The 19,041-nt window shown below is 36.0% G+C and overlaps 1 protein-coding gene across 1 annotated transcript; it reads left to right on the top strand.

The window, feature by feature from the left end:
* Positions 1-1,470: 1,470 nt before the first annotated feature.
* On the top strand, positions 1,471-18,883 carry LOC103982451 (regulator of nonsense transcripts 1 homolog). The gene is made up of 29 exons (XM_009399381.3): positions 1,471-2,180; positions 3,307-3,558; positions 3,635-3,805; positions 3,902-3,952; positions 4,191-4,283; positions 4,407-4,502; positions 4,648-4,698; positions 4,788-4,906; positions 5,240-5,348; positions 6,748-6,870; positions 6,954-7,025; positions 8,711-8,782; positions 8,866-8,932; positions 9,556-9,698; positions 9,826-9,897; positions 9,983-10,111; positions 11,216-11,371; positions 11,795-11,908; positions 11,984-12,082; positions 12,150-12,227; positions 13,680-13,814; positions 14,705-14,779; positions 14,939-15,053; positions 15,506-15,879; positions 15,979-16,041; positions 16,125-16,196; positions 17,680-17,811; positions 17,904-18,023; positions 18,128-18,883. Exons 1-29 carry the CDS (start codon positions 1,650-1,652, stop codon positions 18,248-18,250), a joined length of 3,807 nt encoding a protein of 1,268 aa, XP_009397656.2. The 5' UTR covers positions 1,471-1,649; the 3' UTR covers positions 18,251-18,883.
* Positions 18,884-19,041: the final 158 nt, after the last annotated feature.

Genomic DNA, 19,041 nt, shown 5'->3' with positions numbered 1-19,041 from the left:
ACATCCTAATGCCCTACATGTTCTTTACGGGCAAAAGCATCTAGAGCCTTTGATGCATTCATCATGGATAAAAACATCCAATATATAATAAATATTTTGTGGACATAAGTATACACATGAGGCGTCCTTCGTGAACAAAAGCATTTGAAGTGTTCTTTATGGATCAAAACTTTTGAAGCATTGGATGTGTCATTCGATAAGAGCATTGCGACATCCAACGCATCCTTCGTAGATATAAATATCTTTGAAATATAATATATACTTTGCAAATAAAAACATCCAAATTGTCCTATATGGACAAAAGCATTTAAAGCGTCCAATGCATCATTCATGAACAAAAACATTTCGATGTTCAATGCATCCTTCTCGAACATAAATGTCTTTAACGTGTGATTCATCCTTTGTGGACGAGATCATTCGAAACATATGATGTATCTTTTATAGATAAAAAAATATATATATCTTGATAGTCGACACATTCTTCATGAACATGAGTGTTTTTAACACATGATGCATCTTTTACCGATGAGTGCATCTAAGACATTTGATACGTCAATATGAATAGATCGACGTGTCCTATTATGGATATAAGCACCTCTAACATGGAGCCGACTTGTTAAATATGATTAGGTGTTATTCAGATAAGAATTTGCTTGAGATGAATAGATTATCCAAACTTGGGGGTAGTTTACTCAATACGAATAGGTCGACATTTAAATTTCAGTCCAAAGTGGGTAGATCGGGAATAAGTTACATAATATGAGTAGATCAAGAGTTCGACGTGGATAGATCAAGAATAAGCTATCTAAGATCAAGAGCTCCTGAACCTGATTAAACTAATAGATTGCTAGCTCGATGTGGATGGATTGGAATAAGCCATATTTTGTTATCCAATGTGGGTAGATCAATATCTTACTTGACGTAGCAGTTTGCATCAAAAACCTTGCTACCCTATGTAGATAGATCAAAGTCTCATTTAATCTCAAAGCCAATTGCAAGCATATTTGTCTAACGTGTGTCGATTGAGATGAGGCAAATTTTATTATCCAATGTGAGCATATTGAAATCTTGCCCAATTTAGGTAAATTGGGAGCATAACATGTGCGATAAAGAAATCCTTGATATTAGATCATGACAAGTCACCCATAGGGATTAAAATTCATTAGATCATGTATGACTACCATCCTCATCGACTTTGACAGATTAAGCAATGTGAAATACAACGTAAAATTGGATGATTGTATTTTCCCCATCTCTGTTAATTATCTTCTTGCAACAAAAATGATCATCATTATCCGCAACATTCCGAAGCACCTAACTCGTATCCATTGATAACATATTAATGCATAGCGACCGGTTCGAGTTCAAACCCGGCTCGGCCCATCTCGGCCCAGCTTATTATTTCTACTCAATCCATCACCAACCAGTCTTTTTCCCCCAATTATTTCTTTAATGTTACGTTTCTATTTCAATTCTTCTAATAGAACTCAGCAGTCTCTCTTTCTCTCTCTCTCGCGCTCGTACTCACATTACCCTAATCCCGAGTCCTCTCACTCGTCTTCTCCCCTCCCGACGATCGATCCGAAGTGAGGGGCGAGGAACAATTGGAGCCGCTAACCGGAATTCTTGCCCTAGCCCTAGCCCTAGCGATGGCGGCCCAGTCGGTGAACAACCTCTACGAGACGGCGTCGCAACCGGACACCAGCGGTGACGCTTACACCTTCCTCGAGTTCAACACCCAGGACGAGTTCGACGACTACCCGGCGTTCCGGGAGCTCTCCCAGCCGTCCCGATCCACTGCCTGGCCTCCTCATCTTCCCCCCGAGACTGCGCCTGACTCCCCCTCCGCCGATCTGCAGAACCCCGACGCCGTTTCCTCTCCCTCCGCCACGGCGCCCGCCGCGGGCCCATCGTCATCCTTGAAGGCCAGGGGCGTCGCCGGCGGCAGCCAGGCGGCTGACACGGTTGATGCCCTCGAAGCCGGGATGAGCGGGCTCAACTTCGACGAGACTGGGGATGAGAATTACGAGTTCGGAAAGGGGAATTTCACAGAGCACGCCTGCCGATATTGCGGGGTGCAGAATCCAGCGTGCGTTGTGAGGTGTAACATTCCAACGTGTAGGAAGTGGTTCTGTAACTCGAGGGGTAACACCTCAGGGTCCCATATCGTCAATCATCTGGTGCGTGGTTAAATATTTGATTAGTTCAATTTTCCTTCCTTCTTGATAGTTCCGCATGCCACATCTCAAACAATTGCTACAGAAAACACAGTAAAAAAATTAGGTTCTCAATTTCAGGTTATTGATGTGAATTTTGAGGTTTTTTTAGAAATCATAACCACAACTTGTTATTGATCTTTTGTCAAAATTATTTTAATATAGGATGCTTCATGCTCCAGGCTAGTTTTTGTGTATCCTCTTATTTCTGAATATATCCTTGTTTGGCTGGAAACATGATGTCCTAGCGTCATTGCCTGATACATTTTATTTATATGTTTAATTGGATTAGGAGGAATGTGAAATTTAGTTATCATGTATCATGACCTATCCTTCTGTCTCTGTTGCATCTTTTGTTGTCAAGTTCCATCTGGAAAGAATTTGTAGTTGGCCAATCATATTCTCGCTGTTAATTAAGTTAGACTATTTACCATTTAGTTACCATATGCTACTCTATGCTATATCAACTATTTTGCCATCAAGTCGATGTAATTAATAGTGTTTTGGTAACTGATCTATTCTTGATTTAAGGATTATTAAAGTCATTGATAAATAAAGTTAAGGAATTTTTTTCCTTTGACTTGTGGAAAAATATATGATAATCTCTTTCTACAGATCGGCTTCTAGTTATGATCACCATTCAGAATCATTGTTATTTTTCTGAATGTAACATTTTGGTATATGGTTGAAACATTATACCATCCTTTAGTATTCTTTGATGAGTTAAGCAGCTCTCAAATATTTGTATATTATCAGCAAATTTTATCTGATTTTTCAGAATTTTGTTGAATTATGATGTGTTGGCCTTTTATTTTACCATCATGACACCTTTCAGTAATATACTGGCGGCTTTTTACCTGAAGCTTAATTTGCTAGTGATGGCATGCCATCCAAACACTACTCTACCACCAAATTAACAAAGTTGATTTGACAAAGTGTCATATTTTGGTGGTCATTTTTTTAAGGGTCACTTTTTCTTTCCATTATCAGAATCAATTATTGTAAGAGAAGGAAAGAGCTAGTATAGATTGATCTTCCTTATGTGTGTGGGTCTTGGCATTTACCATTGACTATTTCTATTGATATTCAGGTTCGAGCAAAGCACAAGGAAGTTTGTCTTCACAAGGACAGTCCATTAGGAGAGACAATTCTTGAATGCTACAATTGTGGATGCCGGAACGTTTTTCTCCTGGGATTTATATCTGCTAAAACAGAAAGCGTTGTTGTTCTCTTGTGCAGAGAACCATGTCTGAGCGTCAATGCACTGAAGGATATGAATTGGGATCTCAGTCAATGGTGTCCCCTTATTGATGATAGGTGTTTCCTACCATGGCTTGTTAAGGTTTGCTAATCTACTTAACTTCTTTTTGTTTGTACATCCAACTAATAGACTTACTGATTACTTGGTTTTTCTGCAGGTCCCTTCAGAACAGGAACAATTGAGAGCACGCCAAATTAGTGCTCAGCAAATTAACAAACTGGAAGAGCTTTGGAAGACAAACCCTGATGCTTCTCTGGAAGATCTTGAGAAGCCAGGAGTGGATGATGAACCACAACCTGTTTCATTGAAGTATGAAGATGCATATCAGGTCCGTAGCTTCTATTGACATGCCATTTTTGGTCTTCTAATTACTTAAAGAGGGCCACTTATACTTTTTTTACTGGATCTGTCTTCTCTTTGCCAGTACCAAAATGTATTTGCACCACTGATTAAGCTTGAAGCTGATTATGATAAGGTATTAAGTCTGGATCCATTTTATTCTTCATGTATAGACCTATTATTTTAAATAGATCTACTTATGTTTCGAGTCATTCTTCCTAGAAATATATCTATGTAGTGTACAAAATCTATAGTAGTGTTTAGATGTATGAAATGTTAGTAAGCTTACCTTTAACTGTTTTACTGACTTCACTACAGGGTGTTTCCTTGTTATCTTACTAGGTTGTCATTAATAAATGTTTTCCATTTTGTAGATGATGAAAGAGTCACAAAGTAAAGACAATGTCAGTATACGCTGGGATATCGGCCTTAATAAAAAGCGCATAGCCTATTTTGTTTTTCCGAAGGTTAGTCTCTGAAACTTCAGTTTTTAGCAGTAATTGATGTCATTTCTTGTTTTTATAGTGTGTCTTTGTTTATACCTACTAGTCATGATATTTCTAACTGAATTAGCATTTATGCTTTCATAGGAAGATAATGAACTAAGGCTTGTCCCGGGGGATGAGCTGCGGCTCCGATATTCTGGTGATGCAGCACATCCTGCATGGCAGTCTGTTGGACATGTGGTATGCTTATAATTCAATAAGTAGCTGAAGGTTGCATGCTTTTATAAAACTTGTTTGGACCAGATTCAAACATTTTTTTCCTTAAGATTTCTATGCCTATTCTGTACTCATCAAATTGTTTAATATTTTAGTTTTTTCCATACAGATTAAGCTGACTTCGCAAGAGGAGGTTGCACTTGAACTTCGTTCAGGCCAGGTATGGTTGGATGTTTTTGTTCTTGGGCATTCTTTTGTTTTCTATTTTTTTCCTTGGAGAAACATGCTTACCTTCTAAATCCTTGTCAGGGAGTCCCTGTTGATGTGAATCATGGTTTTAGTGTAGATTTTGTGTGGAAAAGTACTAGCTTTGATCGAATGCAAGGAGCTATGAAGACTTTTGCTGTAGATGAAACAAGCGTCAGTGGGTAAGTTGTTTCTCTTTGTGAATGTTGGTAGTCATTTTGGCTAATTTTAGTGGTGTTATAACTTAATATCCCTATAATGAAAAAAGGTTCAAAATTGCTTGCATAATTTTCGTGGAATATTATGGTGCACTTGTTTTCTCCAGAAGTGCTTGATATAAATAATCAGTGTGCTTATGCCACAGCTACCTGCAAAATTATCTTTGGAGTTCTTATTGAAAATTGGTTCCTATGTCAAGAAACGTGATATTGCAAATTGGTTCTTATTGCAAATTGGTTTCTTGTGAGTAGGTCTAAACTATGTCAAGAAATGTGATAATGGTTCTTCCTGTGCAGATACATATATCATCACCTTTTGGGCCATGAAGTTGAACAACAAGTAGTACGAAATACTCTACCTCGCCGCTTTGGCGCTCCTGGGCTTCCTGAACTAAATGCATCCCAAGTAAGTTTTTCCTCGTATGTTTTTCTTGTTCTTTTTGGTATGTGTAATTACAATTTTCTTTGTCTAATTTATTAATGCAAAGTGAACATTCAACTGCCTCTATAATGAATCGGTGCATTGGGAGGTTTTGGCTTCTTGTTGTAATGCATATTTATATGTATTGTTTCTATTCTGTTGATGCTTCATAACTTATCTTGAATTTGATTCCAGTAATCCTTGGACGAAATACCATATGTTGGAGTTGCAGATACCTGCTTTACTCTTGTTTATTTCTGTGCATTTATATTTATTAATTCAAGGTAAGGGTGGATAAGCCCATCAAATTGTAACTTACTGGTAAGGGCTAAGAAGATTGGAGGAGCCTTTTGAGAGCATAAAAGGGAAAGAAAAGGAACAAGGAATTTAAATAGTTTTCTCCAGAACATCATACTACTTACCTAGAGAGGATCGATCAAAACACATCCATGAGGTGGGTGTTGGACCATTAGTCTTTGCAGATGTTCATGGTTTTAGGTAGCAATGAGCAACTGCACTTGTTAGTGAGTAGTAGGGTTTAATTTGGGCTTGGGAGGTTCCAGCATCGATGCATGTTTGATGCATAGAGGAAGGTCAGGGATGTATTTGTTCATTTGCAATAGAGCACAGATGCCTTTCTGCAAACCAAGATGAGAAAATGAGGTATTCTCTGGTCTTCTGGTGGTTTAGGAAATGACTGGTTCTAGGCATGTTTTTCAGGGCAAGAAATTCTTTAATTGATACTTCTATTTGCAATAAAAAAGATCTCTCATTTGAAGAGATTCTTGAACAGATATTAATGTTATCTTGCAAAAGTGGAGCTTCCCTTATCATTTTGTGAAGCTTTGAGATAAACCCCAGGAAGTTGGCAATTTAATCATATTGTCCAGTTGTATTGATGCACTTCTTTTATGTTAGCTAAAGATGTGAAGGTGTTCTGCTGAGGTGGCATTTGAGATACTTGATGAATGGAACCATATATGTGGTTATCTTTACTTTATAATATATGGGTGCACTGTAAAGATCACAGGTGCATGTACGAAAATGTTGTCTTTCATGCACTTTTTGCTGGCTCTAATATTTGGAGAAAACACCTTTTTGCCTTAACTTTCTCCTATTATATTTTTGCTTGGTGTTCTGTGGCAGTTTCACTTTCCTATTCTGATTTTCATTGTTTTCATATTTATAGATATTATTACACCTTTGTAGATTATTCAGTTATTTTAACAATGTTGTCTTCTTTTTTGTCATTTTGGTCGGTGCGGTGTGTCAAAATCTTTATGTTTCTTGAATATCTTATGCATTTCTTTGTGTATATGATGTTGCTGCATTTCTATAGGTTCTTTTGTTTGGTTCTTTTGATATATTTCCTTTTTGTGGACAGGTTTTTGCTGTTAAGAGTGTGCTTCAGAAACCAATAAGTTTGATACAGGGCCCACCTGGTACAGGAAAAACACACACTTCTGCAGCAATTGTATATCACATGGCTAAACAAGGACAAGGCCAGGTAATAGAGTAATATTCAACAATCTGGAGAAAGCATTGTTGCTCAAACATCAAATTTGAAATTGTTTATTTACGATATTTTAGGTTCTAGTATGTGCCCCAAGTAATGTGGCTGTTGACCAATTGGCTGATAAGATAAGCTCAACTGGTTTGAAGGTAAATAATTCTGTGCTATTCATGAACTCTGTGTTTTCACTCATAGTCCTCTCTAACTTTTCATGATTCAGGAGTCATTTTTAGTTTGACATGATAGGGGTGTCAGTTGCCTACTTTCTGTTTGCTTGATTTGCAAGTAGTAACAACAGCATTATGGTGTAAAATTTTGCTGAAATGCTTCTTGGTGTACCTTGTTTTATCCCAAATGTTTCTTCTTCCTCTCTCATGGTCTGGCTGTCTTCTTTTTCCTGTTTCATTCTTTATTTCCTAATGACCTTAGATTGTTCTATGATAGAATTCCAAATTAAACATTGATCAATCGAAAATAAGCCACCACTAGTCAGAAGATTATTCATTTTCAATTATCAGATGCTTTTCCTGAAAGATTTTGCTAGAAAAGGTCTGCATTATACCATGTTTCATGTTTTTGTCTTGCTGTAATCTGTCATCTTTTACTCATTGTCTCGGAATGAATTTTTTTTTCGACTATTGGAACTGCAGTCGGTATAGAACTTTAGATAGATGGAATTGAAATGACATTTGTGACTTAAAGCTGGGGTGGTTCTAAGTGAAATTTATTTGTGTGGAAAATTATTTTGCGTGAAGAGTAATAGCACTAACATAATTGATCATACTGTATATAAACTTAATCTGACATAGAATTATGAAGCTGATCAGATTCATATTATGTAGGTTCTGTTTCTAGTCAATCTTTTGATCAGATTATAGTTGACAGTGCTTGGGGTGTTCATTGTTTTGTTTAATCTCCAGATTGCCAAACTGAATGACCTTCTTAAAGTACTAAAGAGGACACATTTTTCATTTATTACAAACATGTAATTGAGAACTTGAAATACCTGCAAATTGATACACAAATTAAAAATTACTGCACCACTTATGATACAAAGTGGTAAAACTTGTTGCCGTATCGCCATTAATTAAAATTGGGGTATTATGCTATTGAGGCCAATAGGCTGTGGTAGACATGCCTTTTTGTTTGGTATGATTGCGACTACCATCATTATGCTGGTGCTCTGAGCCATATAAAAAATTGTATTCCACAAACTGGAACCAATCATCGATATGATACCATGGCTCATGAAATTCATTCTGGTAGGAATGTTGTGGACTATGCAAAATTCCTCAGACTTGATATTATGTGGTTTTCTTTCTCATTTCTTTGAAGTCATCAAATGCCTTCTGTTTGCCCATCTCTTTGGTTGTAAACTAATCATGTGGATATGTGACATGATTGTATGATTTATTGTCTTCTACCTATGTACCTTTTCTTCTAATTTATTTGCCAACTTTTTTATCATCCTCATCTGGCAATGCTTTTCCTAGTATAGATGTGAGCTATGTGCCATAGACTTATTGTTGAAAAAAAATCTTCATTTTATATGATGCTATGGCTTTATAATTGTTTGATTAAAGTTTCAGTGATGGACAAAACAACATCTAAAGTCTGATTTCTTCAATGACATATAGTTAAAATATGACTAATAATGAGAATAACATGAATGTAGTTTCTAAGATGAAAATTTGGACAATTTTTTACTGTTGATCTCTGGGACTGTTAGATGAGTTTGTAACTGAATGAAGTATGAATTTTGTATTGTAGCTTTATGTGTTTATTTCAGTTGAATGAGTTTACTGGTGATTTTTTTCCTTATACAAATACTCAGGTTGTCAGGCTTTGTGCTAAATCAAGGGAAGCTGTCATGTCTCCTGTTGAGCATCTAACACTTCACTATCAGGTATAGATGGAATTGTGATTTTTTTTGTTTGTCTTCATTCCCAGATGTTTATGCATTAACATGGATATCATATAACATTGTAGGTTCGCCACCTTGATACATCTGAAAAGAGTGAACTTCATAAGCTGCAGCAGTTAAAAGATGAGCAAGGTACATTGTGATTTTCTTTGACATGAAACAGAAAATCTTGGTAAGGTTGCCGATTTGACCTAGAAGGCCAGGGTCTGATGCATAGAAAAACCTCTCTATATGCATATATAAGGCAGCATACATTAAGCCACCTCAGACCCTGGGCCTTGCCATACATTAAGTGAGCATCTTGCACTGGGCCTTGCCATATTTTATCACCTTTTCTCATATGACCCAAAAGTTTAATTATACATCATGTGTTATTACTATGATTTAAAGCAGAACCATGTTATAGAATCCTACTTCTATGAGCTATATTTAGCTGAGATATCAATTCCTGACTATTAAATACTAGAATCCATGTGGAACTGCTATCATAATTTGATACAATCACCAAAGTTTTGGTGGCGCCTGAAGTATCCAGTCCTCCATACCTTTTTGTTGTTGAGATCTATGCTTCGATCATCTTATCGAAATATATCCTTTCGGGCATTGTTTATTGGTAGAAACGATGTGCTCTTTAAGTTCATCCTTCAAGCTTGTGACTGTTTGGTGTTGCATGTGTGATTGGTTATTGAATGTTTCGGTTTGGGCTTATAAATACTTGAGATAAGGAAGTGAGAAGATGAACATTATATTTGTAGGTGAATTGTCAAGCAGTGATGAAAAGAAATTCAAGGCACTAAAACGAGCTACTGAAAGGGAGATATTGCAGAGTGCTGATGTTATTTGTTGCACATGTGTTGGTGCTGGAGACCCCAGGCTTGAAAATTTCCGATTCCGCCAGGTGAACGACTGCGTGTTCAGTATATACTTATCTTGATGATGAGAAGCTTTTTCCCCACATCGATGTTAATTTTAAGTCCTCCACATGTTTAATACTATTAAGCTTTTCTTGGTTTTGTTCATTTCAGGTTCTTATTGATGAGTCTACGCAGGCAACAGAGCCCGAGTGCCTTATTCCATTAGTTTTAGGTGTCAAACAGGTAGCTGGTTTTAGAAGCTTTCATTAGCATGTCATCATCATTGTATAGCCTTATTTGCTGACGTTGCTGTCATTCCTGGCATCAGGTTGTACTTGTTGGAGATCATTGCCAGCTCGGTCCTGTCATAATGTGTAAAAAGGCAGCCCGTGCTGGGTTAGCACAGTCTCTCTTTGAGCGTCTTGTGCTTCTTGGAAACAAACCATTTAGATTGCAGGTGATTACCTCTTCTGGCCTAATCATTTGGAACCACATCATTTATACTTTAGGAACTAATGTCTAAACCTCTGTTGGTTAAGCATATTATACATCACTGTTGTTGACATTTAACGGGCTTACAGTTTTGCTATATTTTGAACATATCAATGAGCATGTTTTGTGATTGTTTGTAACCAACAATTGAAATGACTACTTGCTATTGGAGGAACTAATTATTTCTCTCATGAAGATGATGCAGTATCTATGCTATATCAATTCTACTTAAAAAAGCTATTTGTATTCAGAAGTTCATCACACATCGGTCTCTTGAAGGGAATTCAATTGTTAGCTTTATAGAGTTTGGAGCATCAATTCTTATTTCCTTAGTCTTAGTTCTTTCTAGGTAAATCTCTTTGGCAACACACCTGAGGGAACAGCATTGTTACCTAGGTTTTCATTATGAAAATGTGGCTTGAAGCATGCTTTGGATGGGAGTTGAAATCCAAATATGTGAGCAAAGTTGTTCATGAACGACAACTAATGCCTTTGCCAACTTGCTGAGCGTTTTTGTGATTTAAATGAGTTAAAAGAATAATATTAGTTGAGTAGAAAATTGTGTAAGATTGTTACTGGTATTTTTTGTTCATTTTACTCTTTTTTTTAAATAGGAAAATTAGCTGTGCTCCAAAAGCCAATTTACTTGAGCATTGCCTGAAAGTAAATGGTTGAACAACTTTGCAGTTGTTGCTTACCCAATTACCACAGGTTTTTGCATTGCCTAAAGCTATCATCTGTTGTGTAGCTTCTTATATAAATTGCCATTTATTGCCCTATGGAAATGATGAATAGGTGTCTCACTAAGTGTGTTCTGAAGAATATCTTATATATATTTTCTATCTAATTAAGTTTTATGCTTATAGTGACTCTCTTTGGTATGTAATTTGAGTGTTATTTCTTTCATTACTTTTTTTCTTTAGTATTTGTTTTTCATAATTTGTAGGGGCGACCTGATTGCAGTGGTTCAATTTTCATTGTTTGTTGAGATCCCTACTTGCACTTATGTATATGTTGTCCCTTAGTTACAAGCTTAACGGGTAGCTACTATGCATGTACTGAATTTCAGGTCCAATACAGAATGCATCCGTCCCTTTCTGAATTTCCTTCTAATAGCTTCTATGAAGGCACCCTTCAGAATGGTGTGACAATTAATGAGAGACAATCATCTGGCATTGATTTTCCTTGGCCTGTTCCCAACCGTCCTATGTTCTTCTATGTGCAGGTAACTTATATTTAAGTTATATTATTTTTCTATCTTGTAATGTTATACATATGTGTATATACATATAGATATGTGTTACTTGGATGATCAATTGTTAGTTATTGCATATTTAGCAATGCAGCAGAATATTTTAATTGTAAAACATGTATATTTATGCAGTCTTTGTTATCTCCAGGTACTATTGGATAATTTATGTTTTATGTTTAGTTTACTGGCATTTAATAACTGAATTGATCATTGTATAACTAAATTTATCTTTTTATAGGGCTGGTCATGCATATCAAAAGTCAACTTAAGCATGTATATGTTACTATATTTAGGAACATTTTCTTTTTTTCTTGTTTGATTTTGACTATTTAAGCAATTTAGTTGACTATAATTGTCTAAATTGTGTACTTAAAGATGCCTTTTTATTTTTTCTAGATGGGACAAGAGGAAATTAGTGCCAGTGGAACTTCGTATCTTAACAGAACTGAAGCTGCAAATGTTGAAAAAATTGTCACTACTTTTTTAAGAAGTGGTGTTGTACCTAGTCAGGTGCTCTTGATCGGTTGGTCCAGTTTTTATTTAAAATATGTATTATTTTCTCTGATATTTGGCTGGATGATGCAGATAGGAGTTATTACGCCATATGAGGGACAAAGGGCTTATATTGTAAATTACATGTCAAGGAATGGTGCTCTTAGACAACAGCTCTACAAGGAAATTGAGGTTGATCCGAATCTTAGCCACTTGGCTGTTCTTGGTTTGTTTTCTTTAACAAGTTCACTACTTGCAGGTTGCAAGTGTTGACTCCTTTCAAGGCAGAGAGAAAGATTACATCATTTTGTCTTGTGTGAGAAGCAATGAACATCAGGTGACCCATGTTCTCAATAGTATGGTGTTTATAGTTGGTTTTTGAAAATTTAGCTTCGTATTTTATGCATTTATGAAATTGACTAAGTTCTAATTTTTTAATTGATCGATTAGTCGTGGACTTCAATCCTGCTGATCTTACATTAATCTATATCTTGATTTTAAAATAAATGATTTACTTATGCTTAAATATATTTTGAAGCATTGTCAATTTTATATTTTCCACACTGTTATGTTGAAAGAAGATCACAGGTAGATTTTGGTCATCTTTTAATCAAGGTGGATGAGAACTATCGAATGAAATTTCCTGTTTTTAGATTAGAGGTGATGTCAATTCCCAATGCTTTTGTTGAATTTGACTAATGTGATGTAATCCAAATTCTTATTAATTTAAATGGTACCTTACAACAAGTTTTAAATACCTGTTGAACTGGTTGGTTCTGAACCGACCAAGTACTGGTATTGAAATCGGACAATTTGATAGTGATGCATGTACCAGTTGTGTTTAGATTATATTATATTATTCAATGATTCCGGGAGGTATAAGTCAGTATATTGGAAATACCTCCCGGTATATTGGTATCATAACGGTCTAGTAGGTTATTGAAACCAACATCAACAATTTGGTATTGGTGTTTGGATTCAAAATTGATCTTTAGTTTACAGTCAATATAGATGTTAGTTATAGATAATGCTAACTTTGTTACAAGTTATAACCATTTATGAGTCAAATATGGCAAAATAACTATCATCCTGATATATTTTTTACTTAAAAGATATAAAACATATATGGAAAGAAAATACGTAAGCATAAAGTATATAATCTGATGTTTAGCTAAATGATCTAATTTTTGGGTTTCAAATATGGATATTTCATTAAATTCCAATGTGAATCCATAAGTTTTATGTATAGAATTTTTAACTTATGGATCCTATCCTAGAGATTCATACTAAAAAATTGGAGCTGATTTGGTTAAAATAAATAGGTTATTATAGATTTACAACACTATATCTGAGGGCTATGCTTATTTTCTTTTTTTGTCAGCCTGCAAATACTGTCATATGGCAAAAAAATAATATAGTTTCTTAATATATTATAAATTTGTTATAACTACAAGATATACCTAATACTTATTTGAGTAGAATATTCTAATTAGTTAGCTGAACTATGTTGTTTTTCATAGCTTGATTATGATTGGCTCTGTGGTTATATCTTGTTCAGCATCCAAAAACCTTATCTAATGGGTTAATTGTCCTATTTTTTTGATAAGTTTACACAACATGCATATGGTACATATAATGCTCAAGCTTCTCTCTCTCTCAACTTAACTTTTCTCTTTTTGATATCTTATTTTTCTCTTCTGAAGTTGGTGGCAGCATTTGTAGTTCATTCAGTTATTGGTTTGTCGAGATTAATGGCTGTGGAACTTACATTTCACATGTATTTTTCTAGGGTATTGGATTTCTTAATGATCCACGGAGATTGAATGTTGCACTAACTCGTGCTCGTTATGGCATTGTTATACTTGGGAATCCCAAGGTCCTAAGCAAACAGCCTCTTTGGAATAGTTTGTTGACACACTACAAGGTATCTTCTAAATGGTTTATCCATTGATACATACTGTTTAGGTGGGTAGTCAAGTGCAGTGGGCTGTCTTTTGTTCGACTATTCAAGTCTGTTGATGTCCTTTGGTAATTTCTATTTTATCTATGGTCTAGCAGTTATGCAGAAATGTTTACTTCTCATTTAACTATTGAAGTATGTTGAATTTTTTCAATAGCATGTTTTCTTTTTCATTCAGGCTTTAACATTCATTTATATAACATAATTCTGGTTCATCTGGATTTCTTTAAGTTAAGGAAAAAAAACATCTTATGATCCTTTTTTATTGGGGTTAACTTTGTGATAGTTTAATTTCTAGTATATATGTGAATTTTGTTTTTTCAATACCTTGTTCTTTTTTCATTGCAAGCATTTTTATGGAGTGGAATAACTCTATATGATTTTTTGTATATTTTTCTTAGGGTCAAGTCTAAATGTAGCCTGTTTAGATGATGCAACCTCATTCCTTATTATTATCTGTCATATAAGTAGCACTTACCTTTTAATCTTGTCCTGTGACCTAGCCATCTGTTTGTCCTTTATGTGGTTAAATGCAATGAGTTGGTTTAACCTTTAGATTGATACTAAAAACAGAAAGCTTTTCTTAATCGAATGGAAATGACCTTGGGGGGTTTCTATTAATATCATGAGCAATATGTTTATCATAAAGAACTGTAGTTCACTTGCTTTGTATTTTGATAAAATGATAAATATTTGTGAATGGAAATATTTATGAACTTTTCTCTGTGAAATTATGCCAAGAAAAGACTTGTTTAGGATTATCCCGGATCTCTTATTTGATTTTTATTTTCTAAGTTATCTTTATAGTTATGTGGTTAGCTGTCCTATTTTATGGCTGCTATATTTGTGTTTAGGAGCATGAATGTCTCGTCGAAGGACCACTAAACAATTTGAAGCAGAGTATGGTACAGTTTCAAAAGCCAAAAAAGGTAAGCTGAACACAAGCACAAAAAACCAGAACGGGGAGAGAAATCTCAACATCGCATTCCAAATTAGTCCTTTATAAATGTTATCTTTGTATTTAAATATTTGTATATTGTCCATTGGTTATAATGTGCTGTGGCTGATTTTTTTTTTATTATCAACAGATTTACAATGGCAGACTTTTTTATGGGGGTGGTCCTGGGATTGTGCACACTGATAACTCTGGTCCTGTCAGTTCATCAGTCCCTCTCGGTGATAAGAGAGGTGGACGCAGTAGAGGTATGGTTTTAAACCAGTGTGTAACTTGGGTTATTACAAAAATGAAACAAACAATGTTTCAACAATTAAAGTTAGAATCTACTTAAATATGGTTGGCAAAGATTAATCATTTAGCAAGTGAAGCAGTCTTTGTTTCTACAACAACAACAACGACAATAGGTTATAAAGTCCCAATTATTTGGTGTCAGATTAAGATTAATCTTAATCTTAATTGAGATCTATAAAGTGAAATCCATCGTTAGATTAAGATTTAAAAGTATTTAAACTTTTATTTGTAGATTCTAGTAAAGTCATTTTAGGTTTTCTTTTCTCTCTTTGTACCACTAGTATTAATTGTTTAGTCTCTTCTAACTGCAGCATCTACTCTTTGTATCTACTGTTTTATTTTTTCCGGGGATCCTGAATATCTTTGTTTATGAATCCATCTAATCATTTGATCTGCTCCTAACCAGGTCATTCTTATGTTCCATTTGGTCCTCCGAATGGTACTCATAAATCTGGCACACACCCAGCAGGATATCCGTTGCCCCGTGCTCCTCTTCCACCTTTCCCTGGAGGTCCCCATTCTCAGCCATATGCAATTCCAACTCGTGCCGTTCATGGACCTATCGGAGCTGTACCACAGGTCCCACAGCCTGGCAACAGGGGTTTTGGGCCTGGTCGTGGTAATGCTGGTGGTCCTATTGGGGGTCACCTGGCTCATCAGCAAAGTTCCCAGCAACCTTTTGGTGGTATTGGTTCTGTTTTTAACTTCCCCCATCTGGACAATCCAAACAGTCAGCCTTCTGTTGGAGCTCCATCATCACAAACTGGATTAATGACACAGGTATGCGCCCTTTATGCATCCAGCATTCAGCTTTCATACAGGTGTTTCGTAAAGGCATTATTTCTTATCTGTTGTTTCTTTATTCTTTTTGTTCTTCAGATGCCAGTTCAAGGTCTCAGTCAAACATTTCGGGATGGGCTTTCTATTGGCGGCATGTCTCAAGTACTTGTTGATGCTTATCAATAGTTTTGTAATTTCTAATGTGTTCTATTGACGTTGATGTTGAATTTTTCTTTTCGTTACAGGACTTTCCTGGTGACGACTTCAAAAGCCAAGGATCACATGTTGCTTATAATGTTGCTGATTTCTCTATGCAAGTATGTTTCTTGTTATTCTACATTTTTTAGGAGACCATCATAATTTTTTTTGTGTTTCTACAATTAGGCAGCATCATTTTAAGTATTCCCTCAACGATGCTGATTATGGAACTACATGGAACTTCTCTGGACTTTATGTGATATGCTCTTGTTGCTTCCATTTAAATTTTCTTCCATCTCATGCTGTATTCCTCCTCTGTATTTACTTAATTACTATGTTAATTTGAATCTACATTATGATAAGGAGTGCAATCATAATGCTATAAGACCAGGAATCATGCATACAGATGAAGCTGCTTGTCCTGAAATATTTAAACATGAAAGATTTGTATTATCTTGAAACAAGAGAGATTGAAGAAGATATCACTATTTAACTGATAATAGGATGATCAAGAGGTGTCATGCAACTAAGAAAACCTGTTCCATTGGAAGAAAGATTTTATTAGGTGGCCATAAGACCAGTTATGTATGAAAAATGGTGTTGTACAATAACAATGCAACATACCCAGGGTTTCCTTTTCCCTAACTAAAACCAAATTAGACGTTGGTGTGGTCAGAAAAGAGAAGTACAAGAAATTATTGAGTCCAAGCTCTCAACAGTTGAGCATAAGGAGCAACTGTCAAAGGTAGCTCTGACATCCAAAAGAACATTTTAATTGGATTGCAACGGAAAGGTGAGTCAGGATAGGATGAAGTGTAGAAATAAACTTGATAGGATGTGACATTGTAGGTCTTGGTTCTTTTGAATTTCTCTTAGCAAAGATACAGGGAAAAGATGTGAACAACTAGCTCCATTGGTTGTGAATAATTGCTTTTCAGCTCTTGTCAGATAAGTAGAAAGTAGGATAGAAAAGTAGCACTCTGTTGCATTTTCTGTTTTGACAGATCATTCTTTCTTTCGTGATTCAAAGTGCCAAATTCTGTCATCAGTATGTTTATAAAAATAGTCATTCCAGGTGTTGAATCAATGCTAGTAAGTTGCATAGCACATGCTGCAACTGGCATTATTTGCACTTAGATTGATGCTTTTCACTCAAAGTCGTTTTTGTACATATCTATCATATTTCTTATTAGTTCCAACAAACAGTAATTGAGAGTAAGTTCAAATTAATCTGGCATATGACCAGTAACTATTGAAATTATATTATATTCTTCCGGTAGCCTATATATGCATCAACCTGTGCAATTTATAACCCATTCTAGCATGAAAAGTCTTCTTGGTGTGCTTGTACATATTCAGTTCATAGAGGCCCAGAATTTGCTTCTTGTTCCTGCTGATGTTTAATCCTTCATAAGTACTTCTATATAGTACTATTATGTATTGAACCAACTGTTCTTCTAGGTATCATTTTCATGATGTCTTTTGTTGCATGCCATATGTTGCACAGTCCCTGACATAAAATGCTCTATGTTGCTTGTATAAATAAATTTGTTTTTTGGTTGTTGGTGTGTTGCATCTCAAACAACTTTTTTCTCTGAATAGGCTTCTCAAAGTGGTTATAGCGTTGATTATGTCACTCAAGGACCTCAGGCTGCTTTCCCAGGAAGCTACCTAAACCAGAATACTCAGCCAGGATATTCCCAGTTGGGTGCTGGGAATGAATTCATGTTTCAGGTTGATCATCTTGAAGTTCACCTAAAGTTGTGCTCTGTGTTCATGCATTTACCTTCTTATGTTTTGGCTAATGAAGTAAAAAGTTTTAACAGGATTATGTGCCTCATGGATCACAAGGTTTGTTCACACAAGCAGGATTCAATGGTCCTTCACAAGATGAATCTTCTCAGAGCCATTTCAGCATGGCTGGAACTGGTTCTCTTCAATCGCAGGTTCTATTAGGAATTTGTAATTCATGATTTTCAAGTTTTATGGCATTTATTTTCCTTGAAAACAAGAATTTCTTATCACATTCCTAACCATAAAGCTTCCACAGGGCCCCCTGAACCCTCTATACTCACAACCGTTTGCCCATTATAATGCTCAGCCTCAAAATATGCAGCCTCCGCAGCAGCAAAATCAGAGTTCACCTAGCCAGAAACATCACTTCAATGGCTGAGCCGCAGTAGGTTTTGGAGAGTGATGGGTTACATTCTTTGCACCCAGCTACAGTGGTTGTGCCGGGACATGGCTTCAAACATTCGTATGACAGAGAACTGGTCCAGGTTTTTTGCTTCTCGCAATCGCATTTTGGTGCACTTGTTATAAGATACTATAAGAGGTCCATGTGGAGATTTCGAGATGGCAATCATGCTGTGTGACAGCCAGAGCTGAGGAAAAGGATTACCCCACATTTTCTTCATGAAAATTATCTTAAGTGTTTCAAAAGGAATCGACTGCGAGGAAACATCTGCTTGCGAGGGGTCACAGCAATTCTTGCTCGTGAAACAGTGCTGTTGATGGTCAACCGTTGTGCATACGCCTTCGTGCCCAGTGGCCCAGTGACAAGAGGCATCTTTTTCAGGTTGTCTTCCGCATGTGTTGTGTCACAGGCAAGTTACAATTTGCATTATGCGTATCGTTGTTTAAAGACGACTCACCCTTTACCTGCATTTTGCTTGCTCGGATGTGGATCAAACTCGTGTTTATGCTCTGTAATGGAACTGTCACAAAAATAAAGTATAGTGATTGCAGAAGGCTTGCTGTTGCAATTCAAAACATAACCATAATTTAAATATGAGTTTGATATGTTTATCCTTTGTTCCTATGATCATTATGGCAAGATCTCTCTGCCTTTGTTTGTATAAGCTTTTCGAAGCCTTGAGATTGAATTGGTGTCCGGGAGGCTGGCTGCTGGATTTGAAGCCACACTGGCTCAAGTCTGGTAATGATATATAACTAATTAGTTGG

This window comes from Musa acuminata, chromosome BXJ2-4, assembly GCF_036884655.1.
Source record: "Musa acuminata AAA Group cultivar baxijiao chromosome BXJ2-4, Cavendish_Baxijiao_AAA, whole genome shotgun sequence".
Taxonomy (NCBI): Eukaryota; Viridiplantae; Streptophyta; class Magnoliopsida; order Zingiberales; family Musaceae; genus Musa; species Musa acuminata.
This window is presented reverse-complemented; position numbering and strand designations above follow the sequence as displayed.